The sequence below is a fragment of the Sapajus apella genome, unplaced genomic scaffold (genome assembly GCF_009761245.1).
Source record: "Sapajus apella isolate SASKATOON/1434 unplaced genomic scaffold, GSC_monkey_1.0 scaffold3, whole genome shotgun sequence".
In the NCBI taxonomy this organism is placed as follows: Eukaryota; Metazoa; Chordata; class Mammalia; order Primates; family Cebidae; genus Sapajus; species Sapajus apella.
In genome coordinates, this window is record NW_022436943.1 from 47,344,431 (window position 1) to 47,367,442 (window position 23,012).

At 41.8% G+C, this 23,012-nt stretch overlaps 1 protein-coding gene across 3 annotated transcripts in view; it reads left to right on the forward strand.

Moving 5' to 3' along the window:
* Positions 1 to 23,012, forward strand: part of FER1L6 (fer-1 like family member 6) — a 212,071-nt gene that overhangs the window by 63,944 nt on the left and 125,115 nt on the right. For all 3 annotated transcript variants that reach the window (XM_032253154.1, XM_032253169.1, XM_032253162.1), the window contains 9 exons: positions 1,205 to 1,259; positions 1,357 to 1,488; positions 4,599 to 4,661; positions 8,098 to 8,176; positions 9,919 to 10,075; positions 10,651 to 10,837; positions 12,137 to 12,329; positions 15,112 to 15,458; positions 22,153 to 22,261. In XM_032253154.1, the coding sequence (XP_032109045.1) occupies positions 1,205 to 1,259; positions 1,357 to 1,488; positions 4,599 to 4,661; positions 8,098 to 8,176; positions 9,919 to 10,075; positions 10,651 to 10,837; positions 12,137 to 12,329; positions 15,112 to 15,458; positions 22,153 to 22,261 (1,322 nt within the window). The remainder of the gene's footprint in view (positions 1 to 1,204; positions 1,260 to 1,356; positions 1,489 to 4,598; positions 4,662 to 8,097; positions 8,177 to 9,918; positions 10,076 to 10,650; positions 10,838 to 12,136; positions 12,330 to 15,111; positions 15,459 to 22,152; positions 22,262 to 23,012) is intronic.

A 23,012-nucleotide genomic window follows, 5' to 3' on the forward strand; every position in this document is an offset into this window, starting at 1 on the left:
GCGTCCACTCACCCTCTGCGCTTTCACTGGGAGCTGCAATCCTGAGCTGTTCCTAAATGGCCATCTTGGATCGTCTCCCCTAGTTCTTTTTTAATACACTTTTCTCTTCTCTCCCATGGGTGGTAGATTGCTTGTAACTTCTTGAGGACCAGAAGATGAAGATGGCTTATTCAGTTTTGTTTTTCCTCTGAGTCTAGCACTGGGCTTTCACATCATAAATAATCAGTACAAATTTACTACCTTGTTGATGGACTCATTAAATGATATTTACCCTTTCCTACATGCATCGTCTTGTTGAATCCTCAGTGTAACCCTATGCGGTAGGAATTCTTGTTTTTATTTCAGTTGAGGAAATTAAAACTAAAGTCCAAAATTGGGGAGAATAAATATTCTAACTCAGATCAGTCTGACTCCAAAGCTCTGAGATTTTTACTAATGTGTTCTCTGTTAGACTCAATTATAATTAGCAGAAATGGGATGAAGTCAAATGCAACATGGTATTGTTAGTAACCAAGAGGACAGAATGCATCAGGAACTCAAGCTCAGTTCATTTCCCACCGATGTCAGCTTCTTGACGACAGGGATTCTTCATCTCTTTCTGTTGTTATCAATCTGTAAATGCCCAGGTGTTGCCCATCCGTTTTCAATTACTTGTGACAGTCTAGATAAATGAAATCCCCTGGAATGTGAAATCTCATGGAGATGGCATTTTTAGTTGTTCCTTTCAATTTTTTCCTTTACCAATTCTTTCAAAAGCAGTCATGAAACTCTGAATTATATCCATTAGACATGACAAAGTAGTCCTGGTATGAAATCAGGCAGGAGACTGGGAGTTCCTTATTTAGAGCCAGCTCTGCCACTGATTTGCTGAGACATCTCAGTTTCTCATTTTGTTTAAAAATACTGATAATCATATAACAAGAGCTGACATCGATTCTTGCCAGGCACTGGGTTAAACCTTTGTATGCATTATATCATGTAATTCTAGCAATCATCTCAGAAGTGCTGTTATAAGCTCCATTTTTAGAATGGAAAAACTCAGAGGTCAAGTCATTTGTCCACTTATGCTTATCTCCCCCAGAGATGTAGAGAGAATATGTAATAATATTAAATGAAAGGACTTAGAAATACTTGGCAGAATATTATCATGGCTTATGGGTATTCTTGCTTGATGAAACAAGTATATTAAACTTTCTTTTAATAGATCAAAACTGTTGACTAAGATCCATGATGGGGAGGTCAGATCCCAAAATTATCAAGTAAGTGACTGGTTCTTCCTGCCCAGCCTCCCTCAGTGCTTCCTGTGTGCGTGGAGGGCGATATCTGAAATGGTATCCACACTGTCTTGTGCTGTAGATTGCCATAACCATCACCGAGGCTCGCCAGCTGGTAGGTGAGAACATTGACCCAGTTGTGACCATTGAGATCGGGGATGAGAAGAAGCAAAGCACAGTGAAGGAAGGAACCAACAGCCCATTTTATAATGAAGTAAGTCACGGAGGTCACCCAAGGCCTTTGCAAATAACATTCTCTTCACCACCATTCTGCAGGATTCTTCAGTCAAATAGAAGAGCTGTGTCCCTCCTGCCTCCCTCCCAGGCCCCCATTTAAGCCCATGGCAAACTCGCTGAATCTCCTTACAAACACATCCTCCTAAAGCTTTTCACAAGAAAAAGTGGTGGAAAGGAGAGGCAAGAAATCCCTCCGAATTTTAAATCCATTGCTACGTGTTCAACACATATTTTCTTATTTCTTTTCAGCTTGTTTTCCGCCATTATAAGCCCTGGGTTTATAGACAGTAAATTGATTGAATGTTGGTTAGGAAGAAGATACACATTCTTCTTCCTGGCAGAGACGTTGGAAACTTAATTATTGTTTTTGAAATAGGGCTACTGCCTTGGAAACTAAAAGTTACATTTTTCTAAGCTGTGTAGAAAATGTAAAGGAAAATCTCAGGTTTCTAAATATCATACATGCTAAATTCTCTTTTTAAAATAAAAAAATTACATGATTTAAAAAAATATATGGTAAAGAGACAGAAAGCAGACCATGATATAGAGTAATGTGTTTCTCTCTGATCTTTGATTCCCAGTCCCCTAGTCCTCTCCCTGGAAGCATTCATTCTCACTAGGCATTTGTATATCTTTCCAGAGATATTCCAAGCATGTACCAAAATACAAGGAAATATTGTACCCAAATGATAGCATTCTATACATACTGTTCTGGACTCTTCACAAAACAATGTATCTTGAAAATAAATCCCTATGGGAGGTCCAGCTCATTCTCATTTTGCCTTCCTGGCTGAAGAGTTTTCCATTGCCTTGATATGCCATAATTTACTAAACTAGTCAGTCTCTCATGAATAAATATGAAATGCTTTCAACCTTTTGCTTCTACTTATAATAGTATAACTGGGTCACAAGGTATATGCATTTAAAATTTCCATGTTGCCAATTGCCTTTCAAAGAGGTAACAAGCATTTGTTTTCCTGTAAGGACTTTGACACAATGAATTATTTCAAAAAAAATGCAGTATACTCTTAATGCCTATTCACTTAATGGGAGTGGTAATTTAAAAAGAAGGCAGGGAGAGCACAGATAATGAAATCAACAGAAAATGCCCAAATCCCATTGGAACTAATGACTCTTTTCCTCTTCATCATTTCTGCCTCAGAGCCTTTAACTATGAGTGAAATGTCAGTAGATTTTGCCTTCTTGTTCTACTGTCTAACCCCAGAAGAGCTTTTGGCGTAGATGTAATATGAAATAATATATGAAAATGCTATAAAACTGCAAAGCTCCACAGATTTACTAATTATAATAATTATGCCTACAAGTCCTGGATCTAAATGACATTAAATTGGGCCCAAGTGTCATTGGTAGGAAATCAAGCAGAAATACAAAAGTTGAACTAAAACCCTTTGTTATAACCCTTGACCTAAATATTCAAGCCCAAAGTTAATCAGGTACTGAAGGAACCCACTAGCTGGGGCAGGGGAGCATTTCCCAGCTAGAAGAATGTGTGCTGGCCTGGAGGTCTTGGAAGACTATGTTAGGCAGTGGAGTCTGAAACATATGTAACCCAGCAGAAAGTAATAAATGGTGCAAGTCATTTGTCCATCCAAAGGAAACACAGCATCTGGTATATTCAGAGAATGGAGAATTTTGTGTAAATGAATTTTCCACATAAATTTTGAACACTAGAACTCTGAAAAAGTTTAAGCATATATATGAGAAATTTCTTGAACTGTTCTATGTATTGTCCTGTCTTCTTAAACAGAAGACACTGACCGTAATGGAATCTTTGGTTGATCTCTAAAAGCCACCATTTTGAGGAGCTCTTACAGTATATGATGACATCTTTCAGTTTCCACATTTTGGTTTTTCTGTTTTGCCCTTTGAAAGCAGCCATCAGCACTTGGTCAGTTCTTCCTTTCCTACTGTGACCATGTCTATCTCTAAGGGGCCATTCCTCCAAAAAAGAAAAAAGAAAAACAATCCAAGAAACAGCTTCCCAGCCCTGTCTTCCTGATCCCCTTCAGTTCCCAAAATGCACAAACCAGGACAAAACACCGCTTCAGTTAATGCATATTTTAATCATACAACCTCGAGTTTGGGAGGATCTTGACTCAAGAGTCAGATGGCGAAATATCTAGTACTTGAACCCCTTGTGTGATAATGTCAAGAGACTAACGGTCCCAGGTCCAGCAATAATTAGCAATAGGAACCTGGGTAGTCACTTTTAAATTCTTTAGTCTTCAGTCTTCTTATCTGTAAAACATGGGCTGGTCTAGATAGTTTCTCCAACTCCAAAATTAAATCGTGTTCTTAATATTAGAAATCCCCATGTCTATAATTTTTTTTTTTGTATTCTCTCTCTAGTAAATCCTGGTAATTTCACAGGGATATTTGAAACTGAAAAATCCTGGGAAAAATAGATTTTAATCAAGTACACCCCAATTTAAAACCATACTGAAATGCCATTTTCACTCATAATTATAAACAAAAAAGTGAAAAGAACTAACAGTATCAAGGGTTGGTAAGTTTATAGAGAGATGGCTATTTTCATATGCTGCCAGGAGGAATATAAAATGCCCATTTATACTCTATTCAAAAGTTGCATGAACTTAATGTATGACCCAACAATCCCACTTCTCATGTTCATTTTAGAGGATTACTCACATGTATCCTATGCAAGAATGTGATTGACGGCATTCTTTTCATTTGAGACCAGCCTGGGCAACATAGTGAGGCCCTGTCTCTGCAAAAAATATATATATAGCCAGGTGTGGTGGTATAGGTCTGCAGTTCCAGCTACTCAGGAGGCCGAGGTAGGAGGATTACTTGAGCCCTGGGAGGTGCGGCTGCAGTGAGCCACAATCATGCCACTGCACTCCAAACTAGCCAACAGAACAAAACCCTGTCTCAAAAAATAAAAAAAAAAAAAAGAGAGTGTGTATGGGGGTATTGACAATCAATTGATGATGTATATTTATGCAGTAGTTGGTTAGAATGACAAAGATCTAAATGCACTCCAAGAACAGGATTCTTGGGTGCAAGTGTGGGGCTGATGGCCAGAATGAACTTTTTGTTTTGCAGTACTTTGTCTTCGACTTCATTGGGCCCCAAGTGCATCTTTTTGACAAGATCATCAAAATCTCAGTAAGTATAGCGTTGGTGTTGATTGTTGCAGAGAGGTGGGAGAGATTCTAGGTGTTGGGAACTCTCTGGGGCAACTCAGCATGCTTAGAGGCAAGTGTGAGTCTGTGAGTTTGTAACCAACATGCAGAACTTGAAATCACCAGTATGGAGGAGTCTGGGAAGAAAAACCACCTCAAGAAAATCTATGCTTCTTGGAAGTGGGTGGTAAGCTACTGTAAAGCTATTGATTGAATCGTGTAGCTTACTAGTGTGGGAAATGTGAAACATATGCTTCAAGTGACATCTTAAGGCATTGCCAGTTTTAGTTGGTTTCTTTTAATCAAGCAAATGTTTGTGTTTCTCTCTTGGGCTGACATCTTGGCGAATGATCATTAATTACATCTCCTTGCCCTCCTAGTTGGGTAATGAATAAAGAAATAGGAACAAGAATTAGGGAAAAAAAAATCAGCGTCATCAATGGTAATGCTGGATCAGAGGATTTGGACTAAGCAGTGGCCATCGGGATTTTCAAAAGTTGCCTCTGAGTGTAGACCTCAGAAACTGCCCTTGGGGAAGTTGACTCAGCTGCACAGACCCTTCCTCAGCCCTGCCAGGGGACATGCAGAGACAATGCTTCCTGTTCTAAGGGCCCAGTCCGAGTTTGCCCACCACAATGAGGACAGGAATGGGAAGGGGAAATGCCCATGTTGAAGCCAGACTGGTCCAAATGAGAGAGAAGTCAGGCCAAATGGGATTGTTACAAACTTCACACCATTCAGCAAAGGGACAGAGACCAGTGAATGACAGACTGCATCTATCTTACAGTCTGAGAGATCACCGCGGCTTCTCCCAAGGTGGGGAAGGAGAGCTGGAGAGTAAGTTTCTCTCTTCCAAACAGTTCTGAAAGGACACAGTTCCTACTTCATATGTCAGCATAGGAGGTCTGGAGAACAAGGGAATGATTTCCTCTACAGTCATACCAGCTGTAATCAGAATTGCGAGGATGACAAAACTTGATTTGAAGATTTCCTTCCCTGTCTTTATCACTGACTCCATATAATACCTAAACAGATATATAAAATACGTTCCCTTTAACCACAGCTGACTGTCTGCAAAGTCCTGCATTATGGCTTAGGTAATAGTGGAATTATGACATTACCCTTCCCGGGAGACTTGAAGAATGTGACTCTTGAAGAATGAGAAGTCACCGAGAGCCAAACAGTCTTGAGGTTTGAATTTCAGGCATGATGACAAGTACAGGGATATTTCAGGACCTGCGACAATGCCCAGGACTTTGTTCCGTCATCAGGCAGCCACCTTTTTGTGGAATCAGCTCCATAGGAGGCTTTTAAGACTGTCTGATAAGCAGTTTTTTTATACTGTGCCATAGACTAGGGTCAGGACTGTTTGTGGGACATGTGGACTCTTAGACAAAGGATCAAATCTACTATTGGCTATCTCTGTTTCTCTAATGTAGAAGAAGAGATTTTGGGGTCTCTGAAAGATTCTTAGACAAAAGGTTTTAAAATGAAATCTTCCCTCGGGAGAGGAAAGTTTAACACAACTTTTCTGTTAGTCCATGAACTAACTGAAAGTCCGTGTGCCCAGAATATATTCAACATGGGATAAGACGTGGGTGAGTGCTGTGAGCAGATACTATTGGGAAAGCCAGCCTGTAACACACCCTGGTGGTGCCAAAGACAGTCTTGTTTTCACGGTGGCCAAGGCATGCAGGGCTCTCAGTACTCTGAGTGTGAGACATCCCCAGAGTCTTGGTGATTCAATGCTTGACCACACCAGGGTTACCTGGTATTCGGCCACTGGATGGATGACTTTAACAGGCATCCTGTGTTATTTAAAGATTTATTTGGGGCTCTTGTATTCAATCTTGCCCACAGGGACTCTCAACCTGAGAAGAGAACTTGAGACTGGCTTCTGTTCTTCCTCAGGTCTTTGGGAAGACACACGAGCAGTTGCAAGCATGGTGGATTTTGGAGTGAGCATTGAGCCGGGTTGCCTGTACTTCACCTCGGTTCTCTGACACCTGTGGAAGGTTTAGGTTAGGGAGAGAGAGGGTGGATAGAGAAATGAGGAGGGCTGTCATTTCTTCAGATCAACTGAATTTTCTTTTGCTTTAGCAAAAAGGAGCTGTTTAGAAGCTGCAAAAGCCTTCCATTCATCTGTCATTCAGTTCGTCAATCATTCATTAATTCACTGAATGTTCCTTGAATATCTATTGTGAAGAAGGCCATGTAATGGGTGAAAGGCAGGAGGAAGCTGTCCTGAGTTATGGAACTTATAGGATTTTATAGTTAGAAGGAAGCTCAGAGGATATCTCGTATAACTTCCAACTGATGCAAGAATCCTTATCCACTTCCTCTACTATTTGGAGTTCTTGGGGCATAACTAGATTTTTTTTCCAGTGATGGGGAGGTCACTACCTCTAGGAAAGCTCATTCCATTGCTGGGAAGTTCTGACGGTTATAGACATTGTTCTTATATTGAGTGGAAATCTCTCATCCTGTTACTTGGGACCCGTAGAGGGGACCCTACTCTCTCTCCTGCATGACAGCATTAACATGATTTAAAGACACTTCTGTTGCCATTGCCATTTTTCCACACCTGCCAGTTTTCTCTTTTATGTGTGAAAGGTTGAACTTCTTTCCTGGTTCTTCAGCAGTTTCTCATATGTTGTGGCTTTTCAACCTGGCCCCAGCTCTGCACCTTCCTTTAGAACTTCCTCATCTTGAGAGCATTAGCATGAAAATGGGCTGCTGTAATCAAGCCAGGTCCTCTGCTGGCCCTGATCAGACAGAATATTGAGGACGATCACCTCCTTTGTTCTCACTGTTGTTCATGCCCAAAATGACTCAAGGCAATAGGTGATGAGTTCTCTAAGAAAGTTGTGAGCAAAATTGTAGTAGTTTAGGGGAGAAAAGAAACACTTCCAGTTTGGGGGATCAGGGAGGGCTGCATGGTGGAGGTGACATATGTTCTAGGTATTGAAAGATAGGGAAAGTTTCAACAGGAAGAGATGGGTATTGAAGGGTGAGCTGTACTCAGGTTCATTTTGGTTAAAGGAACATGCAGACACTGAGTTGTCAGGTGTCCTTCTATGGAGGAATAGCTCAAATCCTGCAAAAGCAAGGGGTGAAGGGGAGAGGCTTCTGGAGGCCCTTTACAGCCTTGTGGTTTGATGGCCAAACTCCACTGTGCTCCAGACAGGGTCAAAGCTAGACAAGGGTCAAGGCCTCTTTTTTTTTTTTTTTTTTTTTTTAATGCCATCTAAGCAAAAGTTCCATTTTCAAGAAAGTATCAATACATAGCTTTTGAAGAAAACAAAGTATTTTCCTTTTCTCATAACTTTCTATAGGGGGTATTAAATACTACTGTGGCAACAAAAGTCCTCTTAATCCTCAAGGAAATCTGCCATACTTTCTGCTCCATGTCTCCCTAGGTCTTTCACCACAAGCTGATAGGAAGTGTACTGATTGGCTCTTTCAAAGTAGATCTGGGGACCGTGTACAACCAACCTGGTAAGAAAGCATCACTTCCCCATCTCTCTCTTACTTGTCTTTGGTTTACAGCACCTGGCAGTCATCCCATTCATTCACTTACCTTTGTAACCTCGTGGTCACCCCATTCATTCACTTACCTTTGTAACCTCGTGGTCATCCCATTCATTCACTTACCTTTGTAACCTCGTGGTCATCCCGTTCACTCACTTACCTTTGTAACCTCGTGGTCATCCCATTCGTTCAGTAACACTGAGCACCAGTTATACAAACTTGAATGAAACGTGACTCTTGCCCTTAAATATTTTACAGTCTAATGATAAAATTATTTTACATGTCTACTTCTGGGGAGTTTCTTTTTTTTTTCCTCACACAAATTCTGTCCAATTGAGATATGGACAGGAGAAGCAATAGAATATAGGAGCTAAGAATACAGACTCTGGAGTCAGATTGGCTAGGTTCAAATCCCCCTCTATTTCCTACCTGTGCAACCTTGGGCAAATGACTTAACTTCTCTGGGCCTTAGTTTCCTCATCTGTAGAAATGAGGATAACATACTACTTCCTTCATAGGTTTGTTGGAGGATTGAGTAAGTTAATGTATACAAAGTGCTTACTAAAGAGTCTTGCACATAATAATGACTACAGCATTTTGTATAAGGATTTGCTATAACTATTATTATCCCTGATTGTAGGAAAGAAAAACTCAGAGAAGCTAGGTAATTTATTCAAGGTCAAGAGCAAATAAGCAACAGAGCCAGCACAGATCTTCTTATGAAAGGCCCCTTATCTTCAACAGGGACTCCAACTTCCATGACTGCAGGGGCCAGACAGTGAGCATAGCTGTGTGCAGCAGCCTGGTGTGAGGCATAAAGAATGATGGAGTCTGTGTGAAAGGAGACGAGGGCTTGTGCTCCATATACAAGGACTGTGGATACTCAGCGCCTTTGGTATTTCCTGTCATGTAGAAATGTGAAGCCAGTGGCCAGGCGCAGTGGGTCACGCCTGTAATCCCAGCACTTTGGGAGGCCAAGGCGGGCAGATCACTTGAGGTCAGGAGTTCGAGACCAGCCTGACCAATATGGTGAAACCCCGTCTCTACTAAAAATACAAAGATTAGCTGGGCATAGTGGTGCATGCCTGTAGTCCCAAATACTTGGAAAGCTGAGGCAGGAGAATGGCTTGAACACGGGAGGAACAGGTTGCAGTGAACCAAGATCACGCCATTGCACTTCAGCCTGGGCACTGCAGTGAGACTCCATCTCAAAAAAAAAAAAGAAAGAAAAGAAAAGAAATATGAAGCCAGTATTGCCAGAACTAACCATTTTAAAAGATAAGCTGGAAGTCTAGATTATGTAAGCCATCTTGGAAGTTTTGACTCACAGTGAGGCCAAACAAAAAGATCTAGGAGCCACATTTACGTCCCGTGGGTACATAATATGTATGTGACTTCTACACTTCATTAATGTCCTCCTTCCCATCAAAGCTGGAGCCTTGTCTCAGTGATTTCTGCTAGGTCGATGGCTTCCTAAGTATCTATGGTAAATTGGCGGAAAAGATGGAGAACTGGTGGCAAGCAAAGAGAGAGGAGGGAAAGGAAGAGGGAAGGAACATGAGGTTTGGAAATAACTGAGGTGTTTTACCAACCAGAGCAACAGAGTGAGGAGAGCCCGGGAGGCCTTAGCGCATGGGAGAGAAAGGAGTGGGGCTGCTGGGCCCATCTGTGAAGGATGAAGGATGTGAGCTGTAGGGGTGCTTTCACAGGTCATCAGTTCTGCGACAAGTGGGCCCTGCTCACAGACCCTGGCGACATCAGGACGGGCACCAAGGGATACCTGAAATGTGACATCAGCGTGATGGGGAAAGGCGACGTCTTGAAGACCAACACTAAAACTTCTGACGCCGAGGAGCAAATAGAAAAGTGAGACAAGTCCATTCAGGGCTGTGCATAGAAACGATATGTTCAATTTTAGTCTCTTTCTTTTCCTCTCCCCTTTTCTTATGGGTACATGAGGACTGTGCTTGTTCTCAGCTTGGCCACCTGGGATTCTGCTCTGTCAGACGCCAAGATGTGTCTTATTAAGGTGTGACTCTCCTTCAGGAGGTCGGGCTCTAGGTCAAGAACTGTCAGTCTTCCTATAACCCATAATAGATAAGCTATTCCTAAGCGTATCTAATTTTTCTTAATGTAGCTGAATTTTCTTTGAAGGAATTATAATTTCAATCACCAGTTTGTGATGTGGGAAGACACCTCTCCTAAGGTTAAGGATGGGAGACAGTATTTATCCTATCATCCTAGGACCTGGATGAGTTTGCATTCACTCCATGCATACCCTTCTCTGTCATTTACACTAGAAAGAAAACTTGTTTCAGTGATGAATCTTATTCTTCAGATTTTTATCTTATGTCGGGATCTATCTTTCTTCCTCCAAATTTCTCTTGCCTTTTCTCTGTTTCTTCAATAGAGCGTTTGCATTTGTTTTTGTCCCCCCTAAGGAATCTTTTGATCCCCGATGGGTTCCCATCAGAGAGACCCTGGGCCAGATTCTATGTGAGACTCTACAAAGCAGAAGGTTTGCCCAAAATGAACTCAAGCATCATGGCAAACGTCACCAAGGCATTTGTGGGTGACAGTAAGGACCTGGTGGATCCCTTCGTGGAGGTGTCCTTTGCTGGGCAGACGGTGAGGAATCATTGTTACCAATACTGGCAGGCCTGGGCCAGGGCCCTGCTCTCTATCCAAGATAGTTTAATCAAATCAAATTAGATAAAAATTAGGAAGTGCCTTGAAAGCAAAAGCTTGTCACAAAAAGGCAGTGGGGCCCGGCACGGTGTCTCATGCCTGTAATCCCAGCACTTTGGGAGGCTGAGGTGGTTGAAGCACTTGAGGCCAGGAGCTGAAGACCAGCCTGGCCAACATGGCGAAACCCTGTCTCAACTAAAAACACACAAAAATTAGCTGGGTGTGGTGGTGCATGCCTGTAATCCTAGCTACTGGGTGGCTGAGGCATAAGAATTGCTTGAACTTGAGAGGCCGAGGTTGCAGTGAGGAGAGATTGTACCACTGCACTGCAGCCTGGGTGAAAGAGCAAGACTCTGTCTTAAAAATAAATAAATAAATAAAAAGGGCAACAGGATGTGGCAGGGAAATGGGGGAGGGTTACCCACTTACTCTTCATTGGAGGAAATGGAAAGGAGCTATGGGTGGATTGTGGTTTAGGATCCAGGCAGACAGGCATCCTTCCTCACTCCCGGCTGCTTCTCTGAGCTGTTTATTCAGTCTCCAGGTCCTGTAGAATTTCCACCCACCTCCCGACCTGTTCCACAATCTCCCCCAGGTAGTCCTTGTCCTACGTAAGCCTGGACATTGCTCTTTTCTGCTCAGGAGCCATTGGAAGTGTCCAGGCCTGGGTACGTGGTCAGAGATTAACCCTGGTTGGCTGGATTTTGAAGCTTCAACTGACACACGTGTTGTCTCTGCCATTAAAATACAGACCTACCCTGATTGTCTCCCCTTGGCAGTGTGAACACTGAAGTGTTTTTGACTTGGGCTGAGAGGTCGTATAAGATATCACCTCCATTTTATGACAAGGAAACTGAGGTCCAGACTGGAAAAGTGATTCACATAAGGTCATACTTCTACAGAACATGAGCCTCATGCTCGAACTACATCCATTGCATTCCTGGGGATGCACAGAACTCCTGTTTGTAATATGGGTGTTAGTTTCACCCCAACCCCAATATGCTGATTAGAACTTCCTGAGGGCAGGGCTGTGACTTGCCTTTGTCCCAGATGCCTAGCACAGTGTCCAGCACAGAGGAGGTCATCAGTCATGTTTGCTGAATGTAACTGATTTTCATGGGTGTCAGATGCAGGTTCCTCATCTTTGACAACTCGCCTTGTATTTCCAACTGACTTGAAGAGTTTTCTATAGTCAGTCACTCCCTTCCATGACTCATGTCCTCCTGGGTGTGTTTTTAGGGGAGAACCACAGTGCAAAAGAACTGTGCTGATCCTGTGTGGCATGAACAGGTGATCTTCAAGGAAATGTTCCCTCCCTTGTGTCGGAGGGTGAAAATCCAGGTGTGGGATGAAGGCAGCATGAATGACGTAGCACTGGCAACCCATTTCATTGACCTGAAGAAAATCTCCAATGAACAGGATGGAGACAAAGGTAAAGTCCCACCCATCTGACTTGAAAGTGTCTCAAAATAATTGCTTTAGAGCCCTCATCTTTAAAAGGCATGGGCGAGGGCAGCGGTCCCCAGCCTTTTTGGCACCAGGGACCAGTTTTGTGGAAGACTGTTTCTCCATGGATGGGTGGGGGGTGGTTTTGGAATGAAACTTCAGATCATCAGGCATTAGGAGCCTCCTCATAAGGAGCACACAATCTAGGTCGTTCGTATGTGCAGTTCACAATATGGCTTGCACTCCTATGAGAATCTATTGGCACTGCTGATCTGACAGGTGGAACTCAGGTGGTAATGCTCACTCACCTGCTGCTCACCTCTTGCTTTGCAGCCCAATTCATAACAGGACGGGTACTGGCCCATGGCCCTGGGGGTTTAGGGGACCCTGGGTTAGAGCACCTTCCATGTATAAGGCAATTTCCATGCTACTGTAGGGTCTGTGGTTTGACTTGGTTCAGGGCAATGGATGAAGTCAGGCTCTGGGAGCCAGGAGGTTTGTTCCTGGTCCCAGGTCTTCCACAAACACTGCTATGTATCCTTGAGGAAGTCAGTCTTCCCATAATGGAAAAATGAGACGTTTTGAGTAAATCAGACATTGATAAACTAAGATCTATGGGCCAAATATGGCCTACTACATATATTAGTATGACCCACAAGATAAATAGTACCAACAAAAATTGTGTCTTCAACCCACTGATGGGAACATGAGAGTGAAGGAACAGCAGGGAGGTGCACTGACTGTGCACGCTGTGAGCCAAGGAGAGAGCTGAGAGCCCCGACTAATCCACCGAACCAGCCAGGCAGAGGTCAGGTAGAAGAATTTCAACTCAGTATATGGCTCTTTATTTGCAAACCCCAAATTAGTAGATGATAATTCTCTAAAAAGCCCAACAAACCCTTCCTTCTTTAAATTCCCAGGCAATCTTCCTCTGTGCTACAAATTTATACAAATTGACATTTTTTTGCATACATACATATGTATCTACATATAATCACACATATATGTACAAGCAAATATATACATGTATATTACTAATATATCACATATCTATATATTAAGTTAATGTAATGATTTTAATTTTTTCTTCTATTAGACTAAAGGTGTGTCAAGAGCAGAGAACAAGATTTACACATTTTTATGTCCCTAGCAGATACCATAGAGAACTCCATAAGTACCTTTGTCTAAATCTTTACATTATAGAAGTGTTTGCCACAAGATTGCTTTATGCAGAAAGCACACTCAGCCCCTCTACACAATTTCTCAAGTAGATGTAAACATGTTTTATTTACAACCTTTCAGGAACATCTTGATGGCATTCTGGAAGTGGTTTAAAATATCAGTGGTTTAAAATATAGACATCAGGACTATAAAATCTTTCTATCCATTTTAATACAATGTTCTTACTTCTCTAAGCCTACTCACAGGAGGGCTAGAATCCAGTCTATGGGAGTAGGGCATAGGGAATGTGTAGGCATAAAACTATTGACAATAATAAAATATACAGAAACATCTAATTGTCAGCAGTGGGGGATCGTTAAGCAGGTTATGATATATTTGCTTTTTTATAATAGCCTATATTCTTAGCACTTCCTAAGGGCCTGTGTAAAGCACTCAATTGATAGTTTCTTTTAATTTGTTAAATGAGACAAGTACTATTAGCATCTCCCTTTTAGAGGTGAGAAAACTGAAGCACGGGAAAATTAAAAAACTGCCCAAGGTCATATAGCTTAAACATAACAGAGCTGAGATTTGAACTCGGGCCTCAGAGCCACCAGGCTGTACTGCCTGTCATTGAGATGTTGCCAGATGTTCCTATAGACACTGCATTTTCTCAGTTACTATATATTAAGAAGGGAAAATACTTGTATCAGCAGTGAGTTCAAATCCCCAGGTCTTTTCGATTCTATGTTCAGGACACATCTTGAAACATTTACTTATGTCAGTCTCCGCTACCTTCACCCTAGTTCAAGACGCTGGTCTTCAGTTTTGATGACAAAATGGTCCTTGAACCAGTTAGACATATTCATTCTTCTAACCCTTCATGTAACAGCCAGAGTGATCTTAAGAGATACGATTATGTCACATCTTTGCTTAAATTCCCTTAAAACTTTTCCATAGTCTTTAGGATAAAGACCAAAATTTTAATCAAGGCCCCAAGACCCACCTACCTCTCCAAACTCTCCCACGCAGTTCATGTCTAGCTCCACGCTCCTTTCTAACGGGCACATGCTGCTCCCTGTAGCCAGAACGAACACACTCTCTTCGCCTGCCTAACTTCCCTCCATGCTACATCAGCTTGTGAGTTGTTCTTGCAGCACAAAGTGCATTTCCTCCGTAGTGTTTGCACTGTAAATATTTATTTGTTTAATGTTGACACCTGCTTTGTTCTCCAACAGGCTCTGTTTAGCATCTAGCATGATACCTGGCACGTGTACCCTGCTAGATGCTAAACATAGAGCCTACAGGAGAACATGGAGGAATCAAACATCTGATGAATAAATGAACAGAACTGAATACAGATTAGCATTTATGGCATTAGTACAACTGTGAACAAGTGTAAACGTGAATGCAAAAAAGCCTAGAAGGAAATATAAAAAGACTAGAAGGCAAGATGGCAATCGTAGTTGTCTTTTGGTGATGGGATATCCTGTAAATATTTTTTGTCTTTCTTGTATATTCTACATTTTGAAATGAATTGGTGGAACTTTTATAAAGCAAAAACGTAATAAACATAATGAGAGAACTAAAGCCTGGTGTCTCTCTAGGCTTTCTGCCCACCTTTGGGCCTGCCTGGATTAACCTGTATGGCTCGCCCAGGAACCACAGTCTGATGGATGACTACCAGGAACTGAATGAAGGCTTTGGGGAAGGCGTGTCATTCAGGGGCAGAATCTTGGTAGAAATTGCTGTGGAAATCCTCTCAGGAGGGGCACAGGAATCTAAATTTTCCAAGGCCCTGAAGGAGTTCAAGTTGCCTTCCAAGGACAAAGACTCCAAATCTTCCAAAGGTAAAGACAAGGCTGACAAAACTGATGATGGAAAATCCCAACAGGCTTCAAACAAAACGAACTCAACCGAGGTGGAGGTGGAGCCCTTTGATGTCCCCCCAGAGGTAGGTCTGGGCACTGTTTTATGGTGCTTTACCAGTGAGGTGAACCAGAGCAGTGACTGCCCGTGCCACAGGTTCCTGAAGGCGTGGCTGGCATATGTCTTGTTCACCCTGAAAAATTGGTGTTGGCCCAGCCCTGTGCTCTGAGGCTGATCCTCTGCCCCCTTTTGCACACTTCACAGACATCTGCCTATGATACATCCCTTTGAGCCCCCTACTCCCCCAAATATGATTCCCATGGAAACCCAAGTAAGGAGAAATAAAAGTGCTGTGCAGGAGTTTGTGGGAGTGGGTGGTATGGGATTGATTAAACTCTATCTGTGGCCTTACTTTGTTTAGTTGTGTTAGCTTAGAGTAAGCTCTGGGTGGGAGAGAATTTTGGATGCGGAACGAAGAGGAGGAAGAGTAGGTGACAAGCTGGAGTATAAGAAATTGAGAAACCTACTCCCCTACCCCAACGCTGCGGGGGAAATCACTACTTTAGGGAATGCTTATTACTCACCATGAAGCAACTGAGCACTTTCCCAGCCCAGTTCTGTCTTATGGGAAAGAGATCTGAGACTCTAAGAGAAATACAAATGGTGAATAGTCTCTCTACTGTTTAGTTTATCAATGGTAACTTGCAGTTAAGCAAATGAAAGAGCACGACGTTTTGTCAGTAGTGAAGGTAGGTAGATTCCAGCCCCCAGCTTGGCTAATTCTGCCTCTGAAAGTCTGCCTCTCAGGTCAAGTAGGCAATAATTTTGGGTAGGGAAGGGAGGTGATGATCAAAATCCTAGAGCTGTCCATTTCTAGGAGAGACTGGACAGTCCAAAGAAGTATAGCAGCAGGTTACCTTAGCCTTGGAAGAGGCATTTGTTTTTGTTGCTGGGATCTAATAAATCTTAAGAAACTGTGTAGGGGAGTGGTTGGAGTACAGGGCTGGGAATCTTGCAGTGGGGGGGCGGTGGGGAGGGGTTGTAGTTAATGGCTTCGATACTAACACCTCTCTGTGTTTTAGTTTACCCATCAACAAAATGAGATAGTTAATGGTTACCCTGCCATAGGCATCTTCTGGGGGTTAAATGAGGAAATGCATGTAAAACGGTTAGCAGAGCTCCTGGCACATACATAGGAAGCAGGCAATGCATTTTTCTTGCTGTCGTCAGTGTCGCTATGGTTTTCTCCCACCACCAGGGAGCAGCTATTCAGAGCTTTCCAATCTGTTTGTGACTCTGGAAATTTTGTGGCCCTCCTCCCTAGTTCTCTTCTCTGGACTCATATACTGTATTGGGAAATATTATCTGAAAACGTGGGTGTTAGTTTGTTGTGGTTAGAGCTCATATTATCTATATGGGACTGTGTGTAGGGGTGTTTCTTGAGAATATGTGCCAGCTTTGGAGACTTAACTTTGAACTTCACCAGAAGTTGCGGGTGGCTTAGTAGCTACCTATGCTGATATCGCCATCTGCCCCTGTGGTCATCTTTCCTGCTGTGGGTTGAAGCTGTCTATTCTTTTCTAAACAAGGATTGCCAAGTAGAAAGAGGCTAGAAAAATATTTTCTTCCAAATAGAGACAATTTGACTTCCTCTTTTCCTGATTGAATACCCTTTATTTTTTTTTCTTGCCTAATTGCTCTGGCTAGAACTTCCAATACTATATTGAATAGGAGTAGTGACAGAGAGAGGGCATCCTTGTCTAGTGCGGGATTTCAAAGGGAATGCTTGCAGTTTTTGCTCATTCAGTATGATATTGGCTGTAGGTTTGTCATAAATAGCTTCTATTATTTTGAGATATGTTCCTTTTATTTCTAGCTTATTGAAAGTTTTTTGCATAAAGGCCTGTTGAATTTTGTCGAAGGCCTTCTTTGTGGCTATTGCGATAATCATGTGGTTTTTGTCTTTGGTTCTGTTTACGTGGTGGATTACGTTTATAGACTTGCGTATGTTGAACCAGCCTTGTATCCCCGGAATGAAGTCTACTTGATTCTGATGGATAAGCTTTTTGATGTGCTGTTGTAATCGGTTTGCCAATATTTTATTGAAGATTTTTGCATCTATGTTCATCATGGATATTGGCCCCAATTTTTTTTTGTTGTTGTTGAGTCTTTACTGTGTTTTGGTATCAGGATGATGCTGGTCTCATAAAATGATTTGGGAAGGATTCCCTCTTTTTGTATTGTTTGGAATAGATTAAGAAGGAATGGTACCAGCTCCTATGTCTCATAGAATTCAGCTGTGAACCTGACTGGACCTGGACTTTTTTTGGTGCGTAGGCTATTAATTGCTACCTCAACTTCAGCCCTTGTTATTGGTCTGTTCAAGGTTTCAACTTCTTCCTGGTTTAGGTTTGAGAGGAGGCAAGTGTCCAGGAATTTATCCATTTCTTCCAGGTTTACTGGTTAACGTGCATAGAGTTGTTTGTAGTAATCTCTGATTGTAGTTTGCATTTCTGTGGAGTCAGTGGTGATAGCCCCTTTATCGTTTTTTTATTGGATCTATTTGATCCTTCTCCCTTTTCTTTTTTATTAATCTGGCTAGTGGTGTGTCTATTTTGTTGATCTTTTCAAAAAACCAGCTCCTGGATTTATTGATTTTTTTGAAGGATTTGTGTGTGTGTGTGTGTGTGTGTGTGTCTCAATCTCCTCAGTTCTGCTCTGGTCTTAGTTATTTTTTTGTTTTCTGCTAGCTTTTGAGTTTTTTTGATCTTGCTTCTCTAGCTCTTTCAATTTTGATGATAGGCTGTCAATTTTAGATTTTTCCTTGCTTCTCTGGTGGGCATTTATTGCTGTAAATTTCCCTCTAGACACTGCTTTAAATGTGTCCCAGAGATTCTGGTACGTTGTGTGTTTGTTCTCATTGGTTGCAGCAAACCATATTGCCATGTGTGTGCCTATGCAACAGTCTTGTATGATCTGCACGTGTACCCCAGAACCTAAAGTACAATAAAAAAAAGAAAAATATTTTCTTAATTCAAGTCATAATATCTTTAAGATATTTTGCTGAAGACACTTGAAGTAGATTCAATCAGAAAGGAAGGGAGGTTGGAAACTTATGTGGGGTAGAAAGTACATTTGTCTACAGGCTGTGGGGGTGTATCTTGGCTGTTATGCAGTAGGTAATAGGAGAGAGGTAAAATTCATGCACTATATAACCCTTATGTCCCCTCCCTCCTCTCTTCATCTTGGCTTCTTATTTGTGGCCAGTATCTTGTTGGGCCTGTTATCTATGGCTGCATAACAACATATCTCAAAACTTGGCAGCTTAAAACAACTAAGATTTATTTTCTCTGTAGATGAGGAATTTGGGAATAGCATAGCTCAGCAGTTCTGCCTCAGAATCTCTCATGATGTTTCCATCAAGGTGTTGGCAGGGGCCATCATCATCTGAAAGTTTGACTGTGGCTGGAGAATCCACTATGGAGATGGCTCCTTCAAATGGCAGGAGGCTGTGATTCCTTGTTGGCTTTCGGCAGGAGGCCTCATCCTCATTCTGCGGATTCTCCTACTGACTGCTTGAGGATCCTGTGACATGGCAGCTGGCCTTCCCCCGGAGCAAGAGGGATTCAAGAGGGAGCAAGGCTGAAACTGTCTTTCATGACCTGGCCACAGAAGTCATACAGTGACATGTCTGCTATGTTCTTTTTGTTAGAAATGAATCATTTGGTTCAGCCCATCCTCAAAAAGAGGAGAATTAGTCTTTACTTTTTGAGGGGAAGATTAGCAAATAATTTGTGGATATATTTTAAAGCCACCACATTGGACTTCAACCTTTCTCACACCTCAACAGCTCAGGGCTCACCCTCATCAACATGATGATGCCCTTTCTTGCAGCATCCTTGTTTTCAGCTGGTCCTCAAGCTCCAGTCTCCCCAGCTGCAGCCACACCTTTATTGCCCATCTGGATAGTCTCGAGAGATCCCATGATGCTGGCTTTGTCAACTCACCCTCATTACCACCCTCAAAGCTTATCTCCCCGTCCCAAATTTTTGCAGATCATAGCCAATCTAAAAATGGGTTCATTTAAAAATTCTGTGAACACAACTGAGTAGCTTCTTATTTAAATGTCATCCTTGATATTGGTAAGAATAAAAATAGAGCCTAACTCCATGGAGTTTATGATATAGAAGGAGAGGTATGAAATATAAATGTAACAGGAAGTAGAAAATGGTAAGTGCTTTAAGGAGGTACAGATGAAGTGCTGTTATGTCCTGGAGTGAGTGAAGTATAATTATTAAAATGTCAAGCCCCCAAGTTAGATAGCTGGGTGTAAATTGTGGCAGTATGATGCCATGGTTACTGCCTGGTCCCTGGAGAAAGATTGCCTGCATTTGAATCTAAGTAAATGACTTAACTTCCTTATGCTTATTTCCAAGAATAACCTCTTGCTTCTCAGACTCTTATTAAGGATTTGATAAATGAATATATGCAAAAATGCTCAGAACAGAACCTGGTACATAGTGCTCAATAAATATTAGTTATACTCAACAATTCTGGACAGAGATCTTAATCTTTCACTGGACTGCAGTGTCATCGTCTGTGAGTGAAATAGAAATGCCCCTTTCCTGATATACTTGTGAGAATTACAGGAGATAATGTAGGCAAAATTCATCATACCGTCTCCGACACATAGTAAGAGGTCAGTAAACATTACCTATCATAATTTTACCAGTTTGAGGAGCCAAAATGTGCTTTCAGAATAGAAAAGCATTTGAGTTAAACCTTGTAGGATGGGTGGAATTAAGACATCAGTTCTGCCCCGCTGAAATACTTACCTTGACTGCCATTTATGGTGATGTGTGTAGGCTTTTTACTAGCTGCTTGACATGAATGATGTCATTTCTGCCCCCTCTCCTCCTTGAAAGCCCGATTATGGTGGTTATTTCACAGTTGACGAACATCACACCTAGAGAGTAGACATGAATTGCTTAAAGTCAATCAGCCTGGGAGTGGAAGTGTTGAGATTTGAAGAAGGTTTTTTTTGTCTGGCTCTGGATCCTGCAATTCCTCTCTGGGCTACATGGCCTGCATTCCCTCTAGGTCTCTTAGTAGTTCCTTGTTTTGCGGTTTTTATTTTTAGCAACAGGGTCTTGCTATGTTATCCAGGCTGGCCTCAAACTCCTGGGCTCAAACGATCCTTCTGCCACAGCCTTCCGAGTAGCTGACACTACAGGCGTGTGCCACCACACTTAGCTTCTCTCTGTTTGTTAACCTCCTCCCAGAGAGTAAACTCAGCCTCAGAAATTGAGATAGGAGGCTAGTTGATAGTCTGTGGGGGAGCGGTAGGAGGAGGGTATGCTTAGTGACTAAGATCCAGCACTGAACCTCACCCTGTTCGACACTTTCTGGTCACTGGGAGCATTTCCTAGGAAGGTGGGCACCACAGTAGCTCCTGTATGAAAGAAGGGGATATCCTTCACCTAATGATATGGAAATCCTTTGGCTCTCTGGGGTACCTGTCTAGGACTCTCGACTCAGTGGAGTTCTTGATCCCTGGGTCACGGTTGCTTTATTTCCTTAGATTGTCCTTATGATCATTTCTGCAGAGATCAATAAATCCAATTGCAAAACCAGGAAGCACAGAATATGTGGCTCCAGTTGACTCAGCCTCTTAGCTCAGAAATGTAAAGCTGTGTCAGTGGGTCCAGCAACGTCTGCTCCCTGAAACATTAGCCTTTTCCTTGTCAATAAGAGTCATTTGCAAACAATTGTGTGTTCCCTTATGATGACTCCTGTCTTATGACTTGCTATAGTCTAGTCTTCCAGACTGTGGGCTCCTTGAGAGGCAGCCTTGTTGAAAACCAGGCCTTGAGTCTTGGCTGACTAATTTGCTGTGTTTGACCTTGGGAAGCTGCATAGTGTCACTGAGCTTCAGTTTATTCAGATAAAAGGTGGAGGTTGGAGTAGATAAACTCTAAGGTCCTTTTTAATATGAAGGCAGCTGTGATTCTGGGAACTGTGTACCCCTCACAGCAGCAACCAGAGTGCATGTACCCCACCCTGGATACACATGATTGGCCACTGGCTTGTACATGTGACTAATCTGCTGCCTCTTTTTATCCAGGCTTGCTTATTTGGGGAAGTAAAGTTTGATTCTGGTTAGCGTTAATGCATTGGGTGAATACATGTTCGAGTTCAGAGAGCACTGGGTCTGTGGTGAGAATACTTGGGAAAGTTACTTGACAATCTCAAGCTTTACTTCCCTCAGTTTCTTTATCTGTTAAATGGGAATGATCCAAATTTTGACCTCTTAAGATTGCTAGGAGGAACAAATAACATGATCTGACTACCTTGTGTAAGCCATAAAGTTATGCTCAAATCTAAGGATTTTATCCTGTAATTCTGTTTCTTGTCTTTGATTTTATGTTTTTGAAAACCCCAATCTCCAGAAGGTAATTCCAACCTGTGTTTCACCAGCAGCATCTTAGAAAGATACTCACACCAAGTTTATTTGTTAAAATAAAAGGAGTTTTATTTTAAGGTAGAGGCTCAGAAGGTTGAGACTGCATCATTCTAGATGAATAACTGAATTTGGATCTGCAGCTTGCAGATCCTGATTCATACATGTCTGATTTTGGGGGAAATGCTGTGTCATTTGAGTCTGAACCAGAGACTCAAATGTTTATAAATTATGCTGGATGAGGCCAACATCACAAAATCAGCTTCCTCAGGAGAAAACGAAGCCAGTTCTACCTAATAGTTTATTTTTATTTCTGTAGATTGTACCAGAAAAATGTGAGGAATTTTTACTCTTTGGAGCATTTTTTGAAGCTACCATGATTGACCGGAAGATTGGAGATAAACCCATCAGCTTTGAAGTTTCTGTTGGTGAGTACGGAGAAGCACAGTACCAGGCACGTAGCATGGACTTAGCACCTATTTCTTGAATAAATTAGTGCCTCACTTGAAGATAATAGCACTCTGGTAGAGGTTTGCATCTCAGAAAGAGATGAACAATTCCTTGTCTTCCCTGTTGTCAATATATAAAGGAGAGATTTATTTTCTTTTAAATTTAATTTTGAAGTTTTGTGGGTACCTAGTAGGTGTATATATATTTATGGGGTACATGAGATTTTGATATAGGTATACAATATGTAATAATCACACTAGGGTATATAGGGTATTACCTCAAGCATTTATCCTTTCTTTGTGTTACCAACAATCTAATTACATTATTTTAGTTATTTAAAAATGTACAATTTTATCGTTGATTGTACTCACTCCGTTGTGCTATCAAATACTAGATCTTATTCAGTCTATCAAACTGTATTTTTGTACCCATTAAGCATCTGCACTTCTCCCCTGCCTCCCACTACCCTTCCCAGCCTCTCTGGTAACCGTCATTCCACTCTCTATCTCAATAGTTTAATTGTTTTAATTTTTAGCTTCTCCAAATAAGTGAGAACATGTGAAGTTTGTCTTTCTGTGCCTTGCTTGTTTCACTTAACATGATGATCTCCAGTTCCATCCATGTTGCTGCAAATAACAGGACCTCATTGTTTTTTTATGGATGAATAGTACTTCGTTGCGTGTGTGTGTATCACATTTTCTTTATCCATTCATCTGTTGATGGACTTTT